At 44.1% G+C, this 19,903-nt stretch overlaps 1 protein-coding gene and 2 long non-coding RNA genes across 3 annotated transcripts in view; 2 read left to right on the forward strand and 1 right to left on the reverse strand.

Moving 5' to 3' along the window:
• The window catches only part of LOC309484529, a 349,759-nt gene that overhangs the window by 205,270 nt on the left and 124,586 nt on the right, over positions 1–19,903 (forward strand). The window lies entirely within an intron of this gene.
• LOC309484394 (NLR family CARD domain-containing protein 3-like) overlaps positions 1–19,903 on the reverse strand; it is a 69,655-nt gene that overhangs the window by 2,863 nt on the left and 46,889 nt on the right. The window contains exon 8 of the mRNA XM_082150700.1: positions 7,584–7,757. Coding sequence (XP_082006826.1) covers positions 7,584–7,757 — 174 coding nt within the window. The remainder of the gene's footprint in view (positions 1–7,583; positions 7,758–19,903) is intronic.
• LOC309484537 overlaps positions 7,764–19,903 on the forward strand; it is a 102,705-nt gene continuing 90,565 nt past the window's right edge. The window contains exon 1 of the long non-coding RNA XR_014200901.1: positions 7,764–8,024. This is a non-coding gene — a long non-coding RNA (uncharacterized lncRNA). The remainder of the gene's footprint in view (positions 8,025–19,903) is intronic.

Raw genomic sequence — 19,903 nt, forward strand, 5'->3', positions numbered from 1 at the left:
GTAAGGGCCCTGTTCATGTTGGACAGACATTTTAATTGCATTTTGTGTCTATTAAGAGGCACAAAGACACTCTTTAGGTTTATGCCCCCAGAACGTCTCAGGTTACGTATGTAACCCTGGTTCCCTGAGAGGGAACGAGACGCTGCGTCGAGACGCGGTGGGAACGCTCTGCGTGATTGCGTCGTGAAGCACGTGTATAATCAGTCCAATGGAAAGACGAGACGTCATAGGCGGGTGACGTCATCGACCAGGAAGCTATAAAGCACCCCTGCGACAGACCGCGGCAGCTTCTGAAAGCCGAAGCAAGTCGATCACAGGCATGCAGGGAGTATGGCAAGGCGACGCAGCGTCTCGTTCCCTCTCAGGGAACCAGGGTTACATACGTAACCTGAGACGTTCCCTTTCAAGGGAACTTCGAGCTGCGTCGAGACGCGGTGGGAACCCTATACCCACGACGCCATATGACAAATGCCTGTTCTGTATGAAGACCATGCGCATACTAGGAAACAAGCACCCTAGACCCTGGAGTGGAGCCTAGGTCCAAGTCATAAAATCTAACAAATGTATGCGGTGAGGACCTGCCTGCCGCATTACAGATGTCAGAGTGAAACTCCTGATAATAAAGCCTTAGAGGCAGCCATACTCCTGGTAGAATGGGCTGGGACAGCCAAAGGTGAAGGCTGTCCGGCCGCTTCATAAGCAAGTGAGATAGCCTCAACTACTCACTTGCTCATTATCTGTTTAGATGCAGGGCAACCTATCTTAGGTAACCTGAAGCAGACAAATAACTGCTCTTATATATATATGCCACAGGTTGCAGCTCTGTGGACATAAGCATCCAAGAGCCCGGACAGGGCAAAACAGATTAAGTTCTTCCTGATCTGGCTTGTATTAAGGTGGAGGACAGAAGGCCTGCAGCACAAATGACCCACAAATTTAGTACGAATACAACCCGGCAAGGGGTGAGGAAAGACTATCACCATACCAGGTGCAAATCCAAGTACGTGCAGGCCTCAGCCTCAAGTACCACGGAGAAGATGAAATAAGGATCTCTCCTCAGAGATAACCCAGCAAAGAAACATTCATTGCAGAAATCAAGTACTGTACCATAGGGCAAATAGCAAGATTCAGAAGGCATTCTCCGCACCAGGCAGAGAATAGTTTCCATTTCAATGCATATTCAGTCTTCTCGTGGAGGGAGCTCTAGACTGGAGTATGGTCTCCACGACCTCAGTCGAGAGACCTGAATCTATGAGCTGGGCCCCCTCAGAGGCCGAGCCCATAGTATCCATAACTCCGGAAGAGAGTAACTCCCGGGAGCAAAGATATCGGGAAATGCGTACAGGTGTAGCCTCAACCACACCTAATACGTTGCATCCAGTTCAAGCAGAGCTGGATGCATCAGGGAGAACCAAATGGGCAATGCGTTGTATAAACGATGCGAAAGGTAGACTTGAGTTTTGACCGAAGTTCTCCTAAAGGAGCTCCACCACCTTGGGGTGAAGTCCCCATTCCCCGGGCCTCAGCCCCTGCCTCAACAGGATATCTGCTCTGATATACGAGACCATCAGTGTGTTGTCCGGAAGGACAAGCACATGGTGACCTCTCAGGTCTGGCAGGAAGTATTTGAGAGCTCAAAATACCGCCATCATTTCTAGCCGATTTATGTGGCAAGAACGTTGATGGTCCTGCAAAAGACCTTTCGCCGAGCGGCCAATCATGACCGCCCCCCATCCCGTGAGGGAAGCATCCGTCGAAAGCGTTACGCGTCGACAAGAAGCCCCCAGCACTGGGCCCTGGGCGAGGAACCAAGGTTTCTTCCACATGACCAAGGCACGAAGGCATCGCCGCGTGACCTTGATCGTGCGAAATGGATTTCCCCTCGGAGAAAACCCCTTGATCCTGAGCCACTGCAAAGGTCTCATGTACAAAAGGCCAAAAGTGATTACGTTGGACGCAGCTGCCATGAGCCCCAACAGTCTCTGAAACTGTTTCACAGTGAGTGACTGGCCTAGTTTTATCCCCTTTACGGCTGTGAGAATCGCAGAAATACGTGCAGGAGACAGACGTGCTTGCATTATTGTCGAATCCCATAAAACACCCAGAAAAGTGGTCCTCTGAGCTGGGAGGAGCACACTCTTCTTGGCGTTGAGCCACAACCCCAACCTCTTTATGTGAGACAGAACGACATCTCGATGCCGAACCGCCAACTGCTCGGACTGAGCTAAAATCAACCAATCGTCGATAAAGTATAATACGCGAATGCCCTGGAGTCTCAGAGGAGCCAGAGCTGCATCCACGCATTTTGTAAAGATGCGGGGTGATAAACCTAGGCCGAAGGGAAGAACCCAATACTGGTATGCTTCGCCCCCGAAAGCAAACCTCAGGAACCTCCTGTGATGAGGATGGATAGATAAGTAAGCGTCCTTCAAGTCTATTGTGACAAACCAGTCCTCGGACTGAATCTGTGACAATAATTTTAGCGTATAGCATACTTTGAATTTGAGATTCTGAAACCTGCTGTTTAATTGACGCAGGTCTAGAATAGGACGCAACCCCTCATCCTCTTTCGGAACAATGAAGTAACGGCTGTAAAACCCTGACTGTCTGCTGGGAGGAGAAACCCCTTCTATAGCTCCTTTTGCAGAAGTGTCAGTACTTCCTGCTCCATAACCAGAGCCTGCTCGGGGTCCACCACTGTGGAGAGGACCTCTAGAAATCTGTGCGGACGAGAACCGAACTGAATTCTGAAACCCTTTTCTAAAGTGTGCAGGACCCACTGAGAAAAATATGGCAGTAGTTTCCACGCTGCCAGAAATTCTACTAGGAGAACCAGTCTCTCGAGACTGGCCTCTGGATTTGGTTGAACAGTCACTTTGGTGCCCTGAAGCGGCGAACCGGCAGGGAACAACCAAACTGACCGTTCTACGCCCCTCCTCGGAGGATCGTATGGGGACGCTGACACCTCGGTGCCCTGAACGGAGAACCGGCAGGGAACAACCGAACTGGCAGCGCTGCGACCCTCCTCAGAGAGTCGCACCCCAGAGGGTGCCGAGGAGAAACGATTTCTCAAAACCGTCCCTGCCCCGGGGAAACCTTCAGAAGCCTGATAGCCTCAGCATCAGGACTTCTTGTCTAAGTTTTAATAGAGATAACGACAGTCCTCAGATCTTGCCTACCTCTAACTAGCTTTGTTCCGACGACCCTCCTCGGAGGATCGCTGGAAAAAAGCAGGCACCTCGGCGCCCTGAAACGGCGAACCGGCAGGGAAACCGAAATGACTGCTCTACGACCCTCCTCGGAGGATCGTTTGGGGACGCTGACACCTCGGTGTCCTGAAACGGCGAACCGGCAGAAAAACCGAACAGCCAGCGTTGCGACCTTCCTCAGAGAGTCGCACCCCAGAGGGCGCCGAGGAGAAACGATTTCTCAAAACCGTCCCTACCCCAGAGGGGACCACCCTCAGAAGCCTGCAGCCTCGGCGTCAGGGCTTCTTCCATTTTTAGCTATTTTAGAGATAAAACAGTCCTCAGATCTTGCATATCTCTAACTGGCTAGACTGTGACCGCCACCCAGGTCCCCATCGATTGTGGATGAGCCCGAATGGCCAATCTTTGTTTTACCGCACTCTATGCTGCGAGGAGCTTAAGTATGCTGAGACTGCTCCCGCCCAGCAGTCTCAGGAACGTTAGATCGGTGAGGAAGAAACCTTTGGAACGCCGCTGAAGAGTTTATTTCTTCGTTTTTTTGAAAGCGGAGCGTCCAGAAGAAAAGACATATTTTATCTTAATTTTTCTTTACATCAGAAAAACTATATATATATATAAATAAATATAACACTCCGTGGCCACCAGCAGGAAACAACCGAACTGGCAGCGCTGCGACCCTCCTCAGAGAGTCGCCACCCAGAGGACGCCGAGGAGAAACGATTTCTCGAAACCGTCCCTCCCCGGTATAGTTTATCTGTTGCGCGACGCAATTCTCGAATAGCGTCAGTGCTGTTACATCCTCACATTCATCCATGCTTATATATTTTACCTACCAGTGCTGCCTAATAATATTTATCTATTATTTATGGTGGCTGGTGGGTAACGTCGGGGTTATTATGACACCAACACGGGAGAGAGATAGCTCGCAAGCGTCTCTTTAACCCGAGGCACTGTCATACCATGATACTTAATACCCATAACATTACTATAGTAAAAGTTTAGGGATAAAACACATAAACAGAAACCGGTTTATTCCACGATCTCGACACCTCAGTGTGGAGATAGGGAAAAAACGGCACTCCCCGACGAGGAGGCTGAGATATAGAGTTTTCCTTATACTTTCACTCTCATATATGTTCGGCTGGCCAGTAATATTTAACTTAGCAACAGCATTATATAAAACCTCCTTTTATAAGCTCCTCTTTATTCAACAGAGTTATGAGCTGACTTATTTATTTATTTATTGAAAACTCAATCATCTGCCTTATTTTCTTTTATTTATTTATTTTTAAAACAAAAACACTAACGATACCAATTCCTCAGAACTGGAAATCGCACCATTCGTGCCTCATCCCGGGGAGGAGAAACCGCAGAGCGTGCTTCTCCCCGAGATAAGGCACGTGGATCGAACAGGTGTTTGTTAGAACCATTTGCGATCCCCAATATGCGCGTCGACGCCGTGCCTCGGCAGCAGCGGGACCCGCGCCTCGGGGCGCGCGCACCGAACCGTCCTCCTCGAAGAACGGCCGGCGGGAGCGGAGCGTCCTCACGGACAGCTTCTCGCAATGCTCACAGTCAGCCCCCTCGAGAACTGACTGTTGGCATGCTCCACTCCCAAACAAGCAACACAAAGCTGAAGTGTGTGTCCCCACCCGTGATATAACGTGGGGGAGGGAACAACACAACACTTGCTTGCTCTCTTTTGCCATAATAAATATATATATTGCAACTTGACAGACAACAATAAATATGACAAGGACAGAATACACAAATCGCTTGCTGAAGGCACAGAAAGCTGCCGCGGACTGTCGCAGGGGTGCTTTATAGCTTCCTGGTCGATGACGTCACCCGCCTATGACGTCTCGTCTTTCCATTGGACTGATTATACACGTGCTTCACGACGCAATCACGCAGAGCGTTCCCACCGCGTCTCGACGCAGCTCGAAGTTCCCTTGAAAGGGAACTGCCGTTTTAGCTGAATGGGAGCTCTGGGCATTAACTGTAACAGCTCCGCGTTGCAAGCACCGATCCGGTTCGTTTTTTTTTTTTCTATAGACAGTACTCACAAAGGTTTAACGATCAAGATTAACTTAAAAATTCACCGGAGTTCTCCTTTAAAGGGGAAAAGCTGAAAATAACATTAATATTATTTTCACAATCAGTCACAACAACATGAGCAGAATTAAACTCATATTAAACACAGTTTAAAGTTCAGAGACCTACAGAAACTGAAGCTGTATTTAAGACTCATTATCTGATGATCTCAGACAAAATATTCACACACACACACACACACACACACACACACACACACACACACACACACACACACACACACACACACACACACACACACACACACACACACACACATGGTGTTACTGAACCTGGTACAATTTACTGGTAACACTTTATTTTACGGTGCCCTTGATACAGAGTAATTACTTAATTAATTACTTAGTAATAGACTTTGTAATAACATGTAACAAAATGTACTTAACATGTAACTAAGTTATGGAACAGCCTATACTTACAGATTGTAATTACGCACATGTAATAGGCAGCTACTGTTACACATGTGTAACAAGCCGAGTCTGTTACATATTACATACACATTACTTGTATGTAACATAAAGTAAAGTGTATCAAGATTGTACTAAAGTGCACTTCCTGTGTATCTACAAATGGTATCCATCTGAATTAACCCACTAGATCATAGCTTAAATACATGCATTAGCTTCCTAATTACATTGCAATTACAAAATATTACACAGGTATAAGCTACGTAAAATAAAGTGTATCAAGAATGTACTTAAGTGTACTTTGTGTATACATACCTTATCCATCTCTGCCTTACTTTGATTTAACTCACTAGTTCACAGCTTAAATGCATGCAGTAGTTTCCTAATTACATTGTAATTACATAATATTACACAGGGATAAGCTACGTAAAATAAAGTGTATCAAGAATGTACTTAAGTGTACTTTGTGTATACATACCCTATCTTTATCTGCCTTAGTTTGATTTAACTCACTAGTTCACAGCTTAAATGCATGCAGTAGTTTCCTAATTACATTGTAATTACATAATATTACACAGGGATGAGCTACGTAAAATAAAGTGTATCAAGAATGTACTTAAGTGTACTTTGTGTATACATACCTTATCCATCTCTGCCTTAGTTTGATTTTACTCACTAGTTCACAACTTAAATGCATGCAGTAGAGTTCTCAACGGGTCGGGTCGGCCCGACAAACCCGACGGGACCCGCGGGTTCGGTCCGGGTTCGGGTCGGAAATATAAGCAAATGACTCGGGTCGGGTCGGACCTCGGGCTTAATCTTTTCCGCTCAGTGAAAAAAACAACAACAACAAACAATTTTTTATTAATCATCGCTGCTGTTCACCGTAAAGAAAGTCTGGCTGCTGCGTGCAACGTGCATCATGGAGAGGGGTGGGGGCAGACCTGACGCCGCTGCGTGCAAGCCTTTAGCCTGGAGAAGATGGAGTTGGTGAAAAGTAAACTTGCCGCAGGTGAATTCACCGTCGCTACTACAGGAGTGGGAAAATCAGAGGTCTGGAAAGTGTTTATTGTTTGTATTGTTAAAAGGCGTGAACATTAAAGGTTGATTTGAATTCCCGTCTGCTGGTCATGATAATAGGTGTATGAAGAAAAAAAAAAAAAAAAAAAAACGCGGGTTCGGGCAGATAATTCAAGTTGATGTGTCGGGTTACATCGGGTCCGGGCTTTAAAAACCACGGGCCGGGTCGGGTCGGGTTGTAATTTTCAGGCCCGTTGAGAACTCTAGCATGCAGTAGTTTCCTAATTACATTGTAATTACATAATATTACACAGGTATAAGCTACGTAAAATAAAGTGTATCAAGAATGTACTTAAGTGTACTTTGTGTATACATACCTTATCCATCTCTGCCTTACTTGGATTTAACTCACTAGTTCACAGCTTAAATGCATGCAGTAGTTTCCTTATTACATTGTAATTACATAATGTTACACAGGTATAAGCTACGTAAAATAAAGTGTATCAAGAATGTACTTAAGTGTACTTCATGTGTATCTATAAACCTCATCCAACTCGGCTTGTTACACATGTGTAACAGTAGCTGCCTATTACATGTGTGTAATTACAATCTGTAAGTACAGGCTGTTCCATAACTTAGTTACATGTTAAGTACATTTTGTTACATGTTATTACAACGTCTATTACTAAGTACCTAATTAAGTAATTACTCTGTATCAAGGGCACCGTAAAATAAAGTGTTACCCAATTTACTTATATTTCTAGTAAGTAAATCAGCCATTTGAACTTTAAATGAAAATATGATGATGAAAATCGTTAAAAACTATTCTTACTCTAGTCTCTCCAGTTTATAATGTGGATCATCCTTTAGATCCTTCAACAGCTTCACTCCTGAGTCTCCTAGATAATTATATGACAGACCCAGTGTTCTCAGGTGTGAGGGGTTTGAACTCAGAGCTAAAGCCAGAGCAGCACAACCTTCATCTGTCACATCACAAGCCTCCAACCTGTAGAGAACAAATATATACAAATACTCATTAGTTCACATTGTGAAAATACATCAGTTAAGATTAGGGGATTGACTATAGAGTTTATTGTTCTTATAGAGATTATTATTTCTATGGAAAATTTGATAGAAATGTTTATTTCATAAAACATGGAAACCCAACGTGTGTGTGAATGTGCTTTAATGCTCAGTGTATTTGTAAACATTTTAAAGAACGTGTGTGTGTGTGTGTGTGTGTGTGTGTGTGTGTGTGTGTGTGTGTGTGTGTGTGTGTGTGTGTGTGTGTGTGTGTGTGTGTGTGTGTGTGTGTGTGTGTGTGTTTGTGTGTTAGCAGGGGAGGATTGGGACGATTCTAAGGGTCCAGCGGATCTGGACTTTAGTTCTTTATTGTCTCTTATTGAACAATAATTGGTATGCTTATAGATAATTATTGTTGTTTTATGTGGCAAAAAGATGAGATAAGGGTTTATAGAAAATCCAGAGCTTCCCACTCGTATTTACAACATTAGCCGGTTTTCCACTGTCGGGCCAAACGGTTCTCGTTGCGTAACCGTTCCATTCCGTGCCGATCCGGGTCAGCTGGTGCGGTTACGGCTTCATTCTCCACTGTGGGTTTGATAGCAGCCGCTCTTTGGGATGTAATACAAGCGCTTAACCAACTACAGAGAAACTGGCAGCCAGGCAACAGACAAGTGACCAATCCTGGAGACTTTACTTCACGGATTCTACCAGCACGGTCCGGCAGAGGATTCATTACCATTATACGAACCGTTCGGCCCCACGGTGGAAAAGCAACTATTGTGGAGGCGTTCATGTGCGTTCAACTCATAAATACAATCTTTACGAGATGACATGAACGCACCATATGAGTGTTGAGTGTCGTAATATCCATTTCAAGTGGACGTGTGGAAGAGACGTGAGACTGAAAGCACTGAAAGCCCTTGCGCTGCTCATATGCTGAGAGAGATAAGACAGTAGAGCTGCACGATTCATCTTTAAAATACTGTGATCTCCATTCAAACACACACATGATCGTCTTCAAATTCATCTGTCTATTAAACCTTTGACAAAATCATATCCCAACATTTTAAATCTGTGTTGGCGCTGCCGCTGACCCAGAGAGAGTCGTCATGAAACAGCTTAACCCCCTGGGGTCGGCAGTATCGCCGGCGATATCAGCTCGCTTTTTTTTTTTATCAGTTCAAAAGAGATTCATTTTGCTTTGATATTACAAACAAGTTTCATACATCAATCGATTCTGTTAAATGTGTATTATTTTTGTGTATACTCACAATAAAAACAAAGTGTTGTGCTTTTTCGCCAAATAAAGAAAAATAAACATGATGCGAGTTCTGCCTCCTCTCTGCCAGTGAAGTCCATTCTGAAACGCGTCCGAAAATGAACAATAACTCAACGAATACTCAGTCAAACAGGCATACAGACACACAGGCATGAAGCTTGAATTCTCTTCTTTTAAATGAAGTAATTTTTATTTAAAACAAATATTCTCTGTTTATGTAATCTTTATGAAAAGAGAGAGATGTCAGTCGTTCTCATCTCAGCTCATTAAGTTTTAATCTGCCCCGCCCACGGAGAGCGCGCGCGATTCAAACGCAAATGACTGAGACGATCCCATACAAACTGTGAACGCCCACATATCAGCTCGAGAAAACACATCAAGTTTATTCAGATCATTGTCTACACTGTCTCGCAGCACTGTGAGGAATAATAATAATGGAAAACGTACCTCAGAAGTGCTGGTATTTCGAGGAGCAACGGATGGAATACTGTAGTACGTTTTTTTTCATTCTCAAGTAAATCGCGTTTCTGTGTGTGAATGAATGAACGGCAGAGATGCCCTGTTTACCACAACTCGCAAAAACTTGCGTTTCTGTGTGTGAATGATGAACGGCAGAGATGCGCTGTTTACCACAACTCGCAAAAAGACGGTTTAAATTTGAATTGCGTTTCTGTGTGTGAATAAATGATCTGCTTTTAGCAAACTATTTTGCTATACTGAGTCAAAATCGACTGAAATATGTTGAAATAAAATGTATTTGTATAAGCAACGTATTAAACTACAAATTAACATTTATATTCCTTATAATAAAAACGAAAGACCTATGTTACAGACATATGAAAGACAACATTTCGTTGATTAGTTTTGGATAGATTACACATTTTTACTGTAAAATATCTGCCACCTCAAATAAGCTTTTGTTTGCCAATTTTTGCTCATATGTTAAATATAGTATGTTTTGTCAATGTAGGCTATATTCGAAGTAATGAATCCTTAACTTTGAAATATGTTGATAAAATGTATACTTTAGTTTTTACAAAGAAAGATTACACTTCAATTGTTATTGTAATTGTAACCTTTTTAATAAAAAAAAAATATTTACAAGGTAGATGTAAACAAATTTTAAAAGGTAAATATAAGCCTTTTCTTTAAATCATTTTTATTGTGTTTTATTATTGACAAATTTGGGGAGAGGATACATATTCCAAAACTGAAAATACAGTATGAGAATTAACTGCACAATTACTAGACATGTTTTCCTTGGATATTATACAATTTGCAAGCAAAATTTGTGAAAAAAAAATATAAAAAAATAAATTGACATGCTTCCAACTGTGAACCAATTTGGTAGAATATATATATATATATATATATATATATATATATATATATATATATATATATATATATATATATTGCTCTTGCATTCTTTCTTGTGGCTATAGGTGACACACCTGAATGAATGGCTCATTAAGTATGCGGGCCCCATTGTCTCCTCAGGTGTGAATCACTACATATGCATGATGCTGTTGAATGGTTGACGCCCCTTGTGCATATTGCCTTTACAAACAAAAAGTGTTTTACAAGATTTAAATCAATGTATTGTGTTATGTGAATGATTAGGTAGGATGATTTTCACATCATTTTGAAGAAAAAACTCTAGGCAACGACATCCATTAGTCAAAAGTCTTATTGACCAATATTTAGTATGTGTTTTGTGGCCTTATTTCAGAAACTTTAGTTTTTGTTTTTTTCAATAACCATGCATAAACATTATTCTCTCAAAAATACAAACATGTACATGCATGTTACTCACATATTATGGTAGCCCTGTTTGTGCTAAATAGAGTGTAATTATACCTTTGCCATTAATATGTTTATAAGCAACTGAAAAAAACACAAATGTCAGGGCATGTCAGAACATCTCAAGGACCCCAAAAACCCCTCAGACCCCAGAGGGTTAAATAGAAGTACTGGGATAAAAGTTTAAAGTTCAGATATAAACACTGATGTCTACGATAGCGATCACAATAGAGTAAATCAGCTTTTGATAGAAACTTGGCTCTTACAGTTTTTTTCGATTGCTAAACGACAGTGGGCACAACTGGAGTCACATGTGCAAAACTCTAACTACAGTCTGCACAGCAGCAGTTCATGTGGACCAAACTCTAGTTCGTTTTTCATTGCTTGAACACAGTTTTCAAAACTCTACACACTTATCCCATGACTTTAACCACAACCTGCACAACACTGTGGATTTACAGCACTTTGTTCAAATGCTAACACACTGCTGTCAAAACTGTGAACCACACATTCAAAACAGAATAGATTTCAGCCTTGTGCCTTTCAAACACTGCTGAGTGCAATTTCAGCTGAAAGGCTAAGCAGGGGTCTTGTTTTAGACTTGTTAGTGAACACACACACACACACACACACACATACATATATATATATATATATATATATATATATATATAGGTAGAGCTCAGAAAGACTAATTTTGGAAATGGAACAAGGAAGACGGGTTCGTGGAGGGAGAAGGGTGGCAGGGAGAGGGCGGATGCATGGAGGAAGACAAAGAAGACAAAGAGCTGTTATTTCAGATGAAATAAGGGCTACACTTATAGACCTAGTCGTGAACCATGGTCTCTCATTGAGAGAGGCAGGGTTGAGGGTGCAACCCAATCTGCAAAGATCCACAGTGGCATCTGTAATGCGAATTTTCCATCATACAAACAGGTGAGAGTTACATCCTTACAGTAAATGAAAACATTACAGGAATTTATTTTGTATTGCAATTATAGAATATTTACAATATTTACAATAGAATATTTACAGTAAGTTTGACTGTAAAATATATTTTTACAACAGGACCCAAAGGCTGCCCCCAACAGGAGGAAGAGGAAAAATATTTTCAGATGCGCAGGAAAATGCCAACAATGCAATAAAACTGCGGGAGATTCAAGATAGAGTGCTGGCTGATAATTATATATTTGAAAATGTTACTGTAATTCTGTCAGCACAACAACTATTGCTCGAGTCCTACAGAAACACCAAGTTACAATGAAACAGTTACACAGTGTACCGTTCGAGAGAAACAGTGAACGGGTAAAAGAGCAAAGATACCAATATGTCCAGGTAAGACGTCTGAGGTTACATACACAGCTATAAAAAATATTTACAGTAAAAAAAACACTAGCATTACTACAGTAAAACTGTGCACTTATTTTTTTTACAGAGAGTAATGGAGGTGGAAGAATGTGAAAGAATGTCACTCTTTTCTTTGAAGAAAATATTACTTTGTATGAAGTCACTGAAATTGTTCAAACTGTAAAGATGAAAAGTTTGTATTTTCTGTATTGGTGTTTGATGCTAGTGTTTTTCCTCTCAGTGTGTTCTGAGTGACAGTGTGTGTTATCTCAGTGAGGGTTGTGTGTAGTGTGTTCTGAGTGACAGTGTGTGTTATCTCAGTGAGGGTTGTGTGTAGTGTGTTTCCTCTCAGTGTGTTCTGAGTGACAGTGTGTGTTATCTCAGTGAGGGGTGTGTGTAGTGTGTTTCCTCTCAGTGTGTTCTGAGTGACAGTGTGTGTTATCTCAGTGAGGGTTGTGTGTGTGTAGTGTGTTTCCTCTCAGTGTGTTCTGAGTGACAGTGTGTGTTATCTCAGTGAGGGGTGTGTGTAGTGTGTTTCCTCTCAGTGTGTTCTGAGGGACAGTGTGTGTTATCTCAGTGAGGGGTGTGTGTAGTGTTTTTCCTCTCAGTGTGTTCTGTGTGACAGTGTGTGTTATCTCAGTGAGGGGTGTGTGTAGTGTTTTTCCTCTCAGTGTGTTCTGAGTGACAGTGTGTGTTATCTCAGTGAGGGGTTGTGTGTAGTGTGTTTCCTCTCAGTGTGTTCTGTGTGACAGTGTGTGTTATCTCAGTGAGGGGTGTGTGTAGTGTTTTTCCTCTCAGTGTGTTCTGAGTGACAGTGTGTGTTATCTCAGTGAGGGTTGTGTGTAGTGTTTTTCCTCTCAGTGTGTTCTGAGGGACAGTGTGTGTTATCTCAGTGAGGGGTGTGTGTAGTGTTTTTCCTCTCAGTGTGTTCTGAGTGACAGTGTGTGTTATCTCAGTGAGGGGTTGTGTGTAGTGTGTTTCCTCTCAGTGTGTTCTGTGTGACAGTGTGTGTTATCTCAGTGAGGGGTGTGTGTAGTGTTTTTCCTCTCAGTGTGTTCTGAGTGACAGTGTGTGTTATCTCAGTGAGGGGTGTGTGTAGTGTTTTTCCTCTCAGTGTGTTCTGTGTGACAGTGTGTGTTATCTCAGTGAGGGGTGTGTGTAGTGTTTTTCCTCTCAGTGTGTTCTGAGTGACAGTGTGTGTTATCTCAGTGAGGGGTTGTGTGTAGTGTGTTTCCTCTCAGTGTGTTCTGTGTGACAGTGTGTGTTATCTCAGTGAGGGGTGTGTGTAGTGTTTTTCCTCTCAGTGTGTTCTGAGTGACAGTGTGTGTTATCTCAGTGAGGGGTGTGTGTAGTGTTTTTCCTCTCAGTGTGTTCTGAGTGACAGTGTGTGTTATCTCAGTGAGGGTTGTGTGTAGTGTTTTTCCTCTCAGTGTGTTCTGAGGGACAGTGTGTGTTATCTCAGTGAGGGTTGTGTGTGTGTAGTGTGTTTCCTCTCAGTGTGTTCTGAGTGACAGTGTGTGTTATCTCAGTGAGGGTTGTGTGTAGTGTTTTTCCTCTCAGTGTGTTCTGAGGGACAGTGTGTGTTATCTCAGTGAGGGTTGTGTGTAGTGTTTTTCCTCTCAGTGTGTTCTGAGGGACAGTGTGTGTTATCTCAGTGAGGGGTGTGTGTAGTGTGTTTCCTCTCAGTGTGTTCTGTGTGACAGTGTGTGTTATCTCAGTGAGGGGTGTGTGTAGTGTTTTTCCTCTCAGTGTGTTCTGAGTGACAGTGTGTGTTATCTCAGTGAGGGGTGTGTGTAGTGTGTTTCCTCTCAGTGTGTTCTGAGTGACAGTGTGTGTTATCTCAGTGAGGGGTGTGTGTAGTGTGTTTCCTCTCAGTGTGTTCTGAGTGACAGTGTGTGTTATCTCAGTGAGGGGTGTGTGTAGTGTGTTTCCTCTCAGTGTGTTCTGAGGGACAGTGTGTGTTATCTCAGTGAGGGTGTGTGTAGTGTGTTTCCTCTCAGTGTGTTCTGAGTGACAGTGTGTGTTATCTCAGTGAGGGGTGTGTGTAGTGTGTTTCCTCTCAGTGTGTTCTGAGGGACAGTGTGTGTTATCTCAGTGAGGGTTGTGTGTAGTGTTTTTCCTCTCAGTGTGTTCTGAGGGACAGTGTGTGTTATCTCAGTGAGGGGTGTGTGTAGTGTGTTTCCTCTCAGTGTGTTCTGTGTGACAGTGTGTGTTATCTCAGTGAGGGGTGTGTGTAGTGTGTTTCCTCTCAGTGTGTTCTGAGTGACAGTGTGTGTTATCTCAGTGAGGGGTGTGTGTAGTGTGTTTCCTCTCAGTGTGTTCTGAGGGACAGTGTGTGTTATCTCAGTGAGGGTTGTGTGTAGTGTTTTTCCTCTCAGTGTGTTCTGAGGGACAGTGTGTGTTATCTCAGTGAGGGGTGTGTGTAGTGTGTTTCCTCTCAGTGTGTTCTGTGTGACAGTGTGTGTTATCTCAGTGAGGGGTGTGTGTAGTGTGTTTCCTCTCAGTGTGTTCTGAGTGACAGTGTGTGTTATCTCAGTGAGGGGTGTGTGTAGTGTGTTTCCTCTCAGTGTGTTCTGAGTGACAGTGTGTGTTATCTCAGTGAGGGGTGTGTGTAGTGTGTTTCCTCTCAGTGTGTTCTGAGTGACAGTGTGTGTTATCTCAGTGAGGGTTGTGTGTAGTGTTTTTCCTCTCAGTGTGTTCTGAGGGACAGTGTGTGTTATCTCAGTGAGGGGTGTGTGTAGTGTGTTTCCTCTCAGTGTGTTCTGTGTGACAGTGTGTGTTATCTCAGTGAGGGGGTGTGTGTAGTGTTTTTCCTCTCAGTGTGTTCTGAGTGACAGTGTGTGTTATCTCAGTGAGGGGTGTGTGTAGTGTGTTTCCTCTCAGTGTGTTCTGAGGGACAGTGTGTGTTATCTCAGTGAGGGGTGTGTGTAGTGTGTTTCCTCTCAGTGTGTTCTGAGGGACAGTGTGTGTTATCTCAGTGAGGGGTGTGTGTAGTGTGTTTCCTCTCAGTGTGTTCTGAGGGACAGTGTGTGTTATCTCAGTGAGGGTTGTGTGTAGTGTTTTTCCTCTCAGTGTGTTCTGAGGGACAGTGTGTGTTATCTCAGTGAGGGGTGTGTGTAGTGTGTTTCCTCTCAGTGTGTTCTGAGGGACAGTGTGTGTTATCTCAGTGAGGGGTGTGTGTAGTGTGTTTCCTCTCAGTGTGTTCTGAGTGACAGTGTGTGTTATCTCAGTGAGGGTTGTGTGTAGTGTTTTTCCTCTCAGTGTGTTCTGAGGGACAGTGTGTGTTATCTCAGTGAGGGGTGTGTGTAGTGTGTTTCCTCTCAGTGTGTTCTGAGTGACAGTGTGTGTTATCTCAGTGAGGGGTGTGTGTAGTGTGTTTCCTCTCAGTGTGTTCTGAGTGACAGTGTGTGTTATCTCAGTGAGGGGTGTGTGTAGTGTGTTCTGAGTGACAGTGTGTGTTATCTCAGTGAGGGTTGTGTGTAGTGTTTTTCCTCTCAGTGTGTTCTGAGTGACAGTGTGTGTTATCTCAGTGAGGGGTGTGTGTAGTGTGTTTCCTCTCAGTGTGTTCTGAGTGACAGTGTGTGTTATCTCAGTGAGGGGTGTGTGTAGTGTGTTTCCTCTCAGTGTGTTCTGAGGGACAGTGTGTGTTATCTCAGTGAGGGGTGTGTGTAGTGTGTTTCCTCTCAGTGTGTTCTGAGGGACAGTGTGTGTTATCTCAGTGAGGGGTGTGTGTAGTGTGTTTCCTCTCAGTGTGTTCTGAGGGACAGTGTGTGTTATCTCAGTGAGGGTTGTGTGTAGTGTTTTTCCTCTCAGTGTGTTCTGAGGGACAGTGTGTGTTATCTCAGTGAGGGGTGTGTGTAGTGTGTTTCCTCTCAGTGTGTTCTGAGTGACAGTGTGTGTTATCTCAGTGAGGGGTGTGTGTAGTGTGTTTCCTCTCAGTGTGTTCTGAGTGACAGTGTGTGTTATCTCAGTGAGGGGTTGTGTGTAGTGTGTTTCCTCTCAGTGTGTTCTGAGTGACAGTGTGTGTTATCTCAGTGAGGGGTGTGTGTAGTGTGTTCTGAGTGACAGTGTGTGTTATCTCAGTGAGGGTTGTGTGTAGTGTTTTTCCTCTCAGTGTGTTCTGAGTGACAGTGTGTGTTATCTCAGTGAGGGGTGTGTGTAGTGTGTTTCCTCTCAGTGTGTTCTGAGTGACAGTGTGTGTTATCTCAGTGAGGGGTGTGTGTAGTGTGTTTCCTCTCAGTGTGTTCTGAGTGACAGTGTGTGTTATCTCAGTGAGGGTTGTGTGTAGTGTGTTTCCTCTCAGTGTGTTCTGAGTGACAGTGTGTGTTATCTCAGTGAGGGGTGTGTGTAGTGTGTTTCCTCTCAGTGTGTTCTGAGGGACAGTGTGTGTTATCTCAGTGAGGGGTGTGTGTAGTGTGTTTCCTCTCAGTGTGTTCTGAGGGACAGTGTGTGTTATCTCAGTGAGGGGTGTGTGTAGTGTGTTTCCTCTCAGTGTGTTCTGTGTGACAGTGTGTGTTATCTCAGTGAGGGGTGTGTGTAGTGTGTTTCCTCTCAGTGTGTTCTGTGTGACAGTGTGTGTTATCTCAGTGAGGGGTGTGTGTAGTGTGTTTCCTCTCAGTGTGTTCTGTGTGACAGTGTGTGTTATCTCAGTGAGGGGTGTGTGTAGTGTTTTTCCTCTCAGTGTGTTCTGAGTGACAGTGTGTGTTATCTCAGTGAGGGTTGTGTGTAGTGTGTTTCCTCTCAGTGTGTTCTGAGTGACAGTGTGTGTTATCTCAGTGAGGGTTGTGTGTAGTGTGTTTCCTCTCAGTGTGTTCTGAGTGACAGTGTGTGTTATCTCAGTGAGGGTTGTGTGTAGTGTTTTTCCTCTCAGTGTGTTCTGAGTGACAGTGTGTGTTATCTCAGTGAGGGGTGTGTGTAGTGTGTTTCCTCTCAGTGTGTTCTGAGTGACAGTGTGTGTTATCTCAGTGAGGGGTGTGTGTAGTGTGTTTCCTCTCAGTGTGTTCTGAGTGACAGTGTGTGTTATCTCAGTGAGGGTTGTGTGTAGTGTGTTTCCTCTCAGTGTGTTCTGTGTGACAGTGTGTGTTATCTCAGTGAGGGGTGTGTGTAGTGTGTTTCCTCTCAGTGTGTTCTGTGTGACAGTGTGTGTTATCTCAGTGAGGGGTGTGTGTAGTGTGTTTCCTCTCAGTGTGTTCTGTGTGACAGTGTGTGTTATCTCAGTGAGGGTTGTGTGTAGTGTGTTTCCTCTCAGTGTGTTCTGTGTGACAGTGTGTGTTATCTCAGTGAGGGTTGTGTGTAGTGTGTTTCCTCTCAGTGTGTTCTGTGTGACAGTGTGTGTTATCTCAGTGAGGGGTGTGTGTAGTGTGTTTCCTCTCAGTGTGTTCTGAGTGACAGTGTGTGTTATCTCAGTGAGGGGTGTGTGTAGTGTGTTTCCTCTCAGTGTGTTCTGAGAGACAGTGTGTGTTATCTCAGTGAGGGTTGTGTGTAGTGTGTTTCCTCTCAGTGTGTTCTGTGTGACAGTGTGTGTTATCTCAGTGAGGGGTGTGTGTAGTGTGTTTCCTCTCAGTGTGTTCTGAGAGACAGTGTGTGTTATCTCAGTGAGGGGTGTGTGTAGTGTGTTTCCTCTCAGTGTGTTCTGAGTGACAGTGTGTGTTATCTCAGTGAGGGGTGTGTGTAGTGTGTTTCCTCTCAGTGTGTTCTGTGTGACAGTGTGTGTTATCTCAGTGAGGGTTGTGTGTAGTGTGTTTCCTCTCAGTGTGTTCTGTGTGACAGTGTGTGTTATCTCAGTGAGGGTTGTGTGTAGTGTGTTTCCTCTCAGTGTGTTCTGAGGGACAGTGTGTGTTATCTCAGTGAGGGGTGTGTGTAGTGTGTTTCCTCTCAGTGTGTTCTGTGTGACAGTGTGTGTTATCTCAGTGAGGGTTGTGTGTAGTGTGTTTCCTCTCAGTGTGTTCTGTGTGACAGTGTGTGTTATCTCAGTGAGGGTTGTGTGTAGTGTGTTTCCTCTCAGTGTGTTCTGAGGGACAGTGTGTGTTATCTCAGTGAGGGTGTGTGTAGTGTGTTTCCTCTCAGTGTGTTCTGTGTGACAGTGTGTGTTATCTCAGTGAGGGTTGTGTGTAGTGTGTTTCCTCTCAGTGTGTTCTGTGTGACAGTGTGTGTTATCTCAGTGAGGGTTGTGTGTAGTGTGTTTCCTCTCAGTGTGTTCTGAGGGACAGTGTGTGTTATCTCAGTGAGGGTTGTGTGTAGTGTGTTTCCTCTCAGTGTGTTCTGTGTGACAGTGTGTGTTATCTCAGTGAGGGTTGTGTGTAGTGTGTTTCCTCTCAGTGTGTTCTGAGGGACAGTGTGTGTTATCTCAGTGAGGGTGTGTGTAGTGTGTTTCCTCTCAGTGTGTTCTGAGTGACAGTGTGTGTTATCTCAGTGAGGGGTGTGTGTAGTGTGTTTCCTCTCAGTGTGTTCTGAGTGACAGTGTGTGTTATCTCAGTGAGGGTTGTGTGTAGTGTGTTTCCTCTCAGTGTGTTCTGAGGGACAGTGTGTGTTATCTCAGTGAGGGGTGTGTGTAGTGTGTTTCCTCTCAGTGTGTTCTGAGTGACAGTGTGTGTTATCTCAGTGAGGGGTGTGTGTAGTGTGTTTCCTCTCAGTGTGTTCTGAGGGACAGTGTGTGTTATCTCAGTGAGGGTTGTGTGTAGTGTGTTTCCTCTCAGTGTGTTCTGAGTGACAGTGTGTGTTATCTCAGTGAGGGTTGTGTGTAGTGTGTTTCCTCTCAGTGTGTTCTGAGGGACAGTGTGTGTTATCTCAGTGAGGGGTGTGTGTAGTGTGTTTCCTCTCAGTGTGTTCTGAGTGACAGTGTGTGTTATCTCAGTGAGGGTTGTGTGTAGTGTGTTTCCTCTCAGTGTGTTCTGAGGGACAGTGTGTGTTATCTCAGTGAGGGGTGTGTGTAGTGTGTTTCCTCTCAGTGTGTTCTGAGTGACAGTGTGTGTTATCTCAGTGAGGGTTGTGTGTAGGTGTTTCCTCTCAGTGTGTTCTGAGGGACAGTGTGTGTTATCTCAGTGAGGGTTGTGTGTAGTGTGTTTCCTCTCAGTGTGTTCTGTGTGACAGTGTGTGTTATCTCAGTGAGGGTGTGTGTAGTGTGTTTCCTCTCAGTGTGTTCTGAGTGACAGTGTGTGTTATCTCAGTGAGGGTTGTGTGTAGTGTGTTTCCTCTCAGTGTGTTCTGAGGGACAGTGTGTGTTATCTCAGTGAGGGTGTGTGTAGTGTGTTTCCTCTCAGTGTGTTCTGAGTGACAGTGTGTGTTATCTCAGTGAGAGGTGTGTGTAGTGTGTTTCCTCTCAGTGTGTTCTGAGTGACAGTGTGTGTTATCTCAGTGAGGGTTGTGTGTAGTGTGTTTCCTCTCAGTGTGTTCTGAGGGACAGTGTGTGTTATCTCAGTGAGGGTTGTGTGTAGTGTGTTTCCTCTCAGTGTGTTCTGAGGGACAGTGTGTGTTATCTCAGTGAGGGGTGTGTGTAGTGTGTTCTGAGTGACAGTGTGTGTTATCTCAGTGAGGGGTGTGTGTAGTGTGTTTCCTCTCAGTGTGTTCTGAGGGACAGTGTGTGTTATCTCAGTGAGGGTTGTGTGTAGTGTGTTTCCTCTCAGTGTGTTCTGTGTGACAGTGTGTGTTATCTCAGTGAGGGTTGTGTGTAGTGTGTTTCCTCTCAGTGTGTTCTGAGG

This window comes from Leuciscus leuciscus (assembly GCF_965113295.1).
Source record: "Leuciscus leuciscus genome assembly, chromosome: 20".
Lineage (NCBI taxonomy): Eukaryota > Metazoa > Chordata > Actinopteri > Cypriniformes > Leuciscidae > Leuciscus > Leuciscus leuciscus.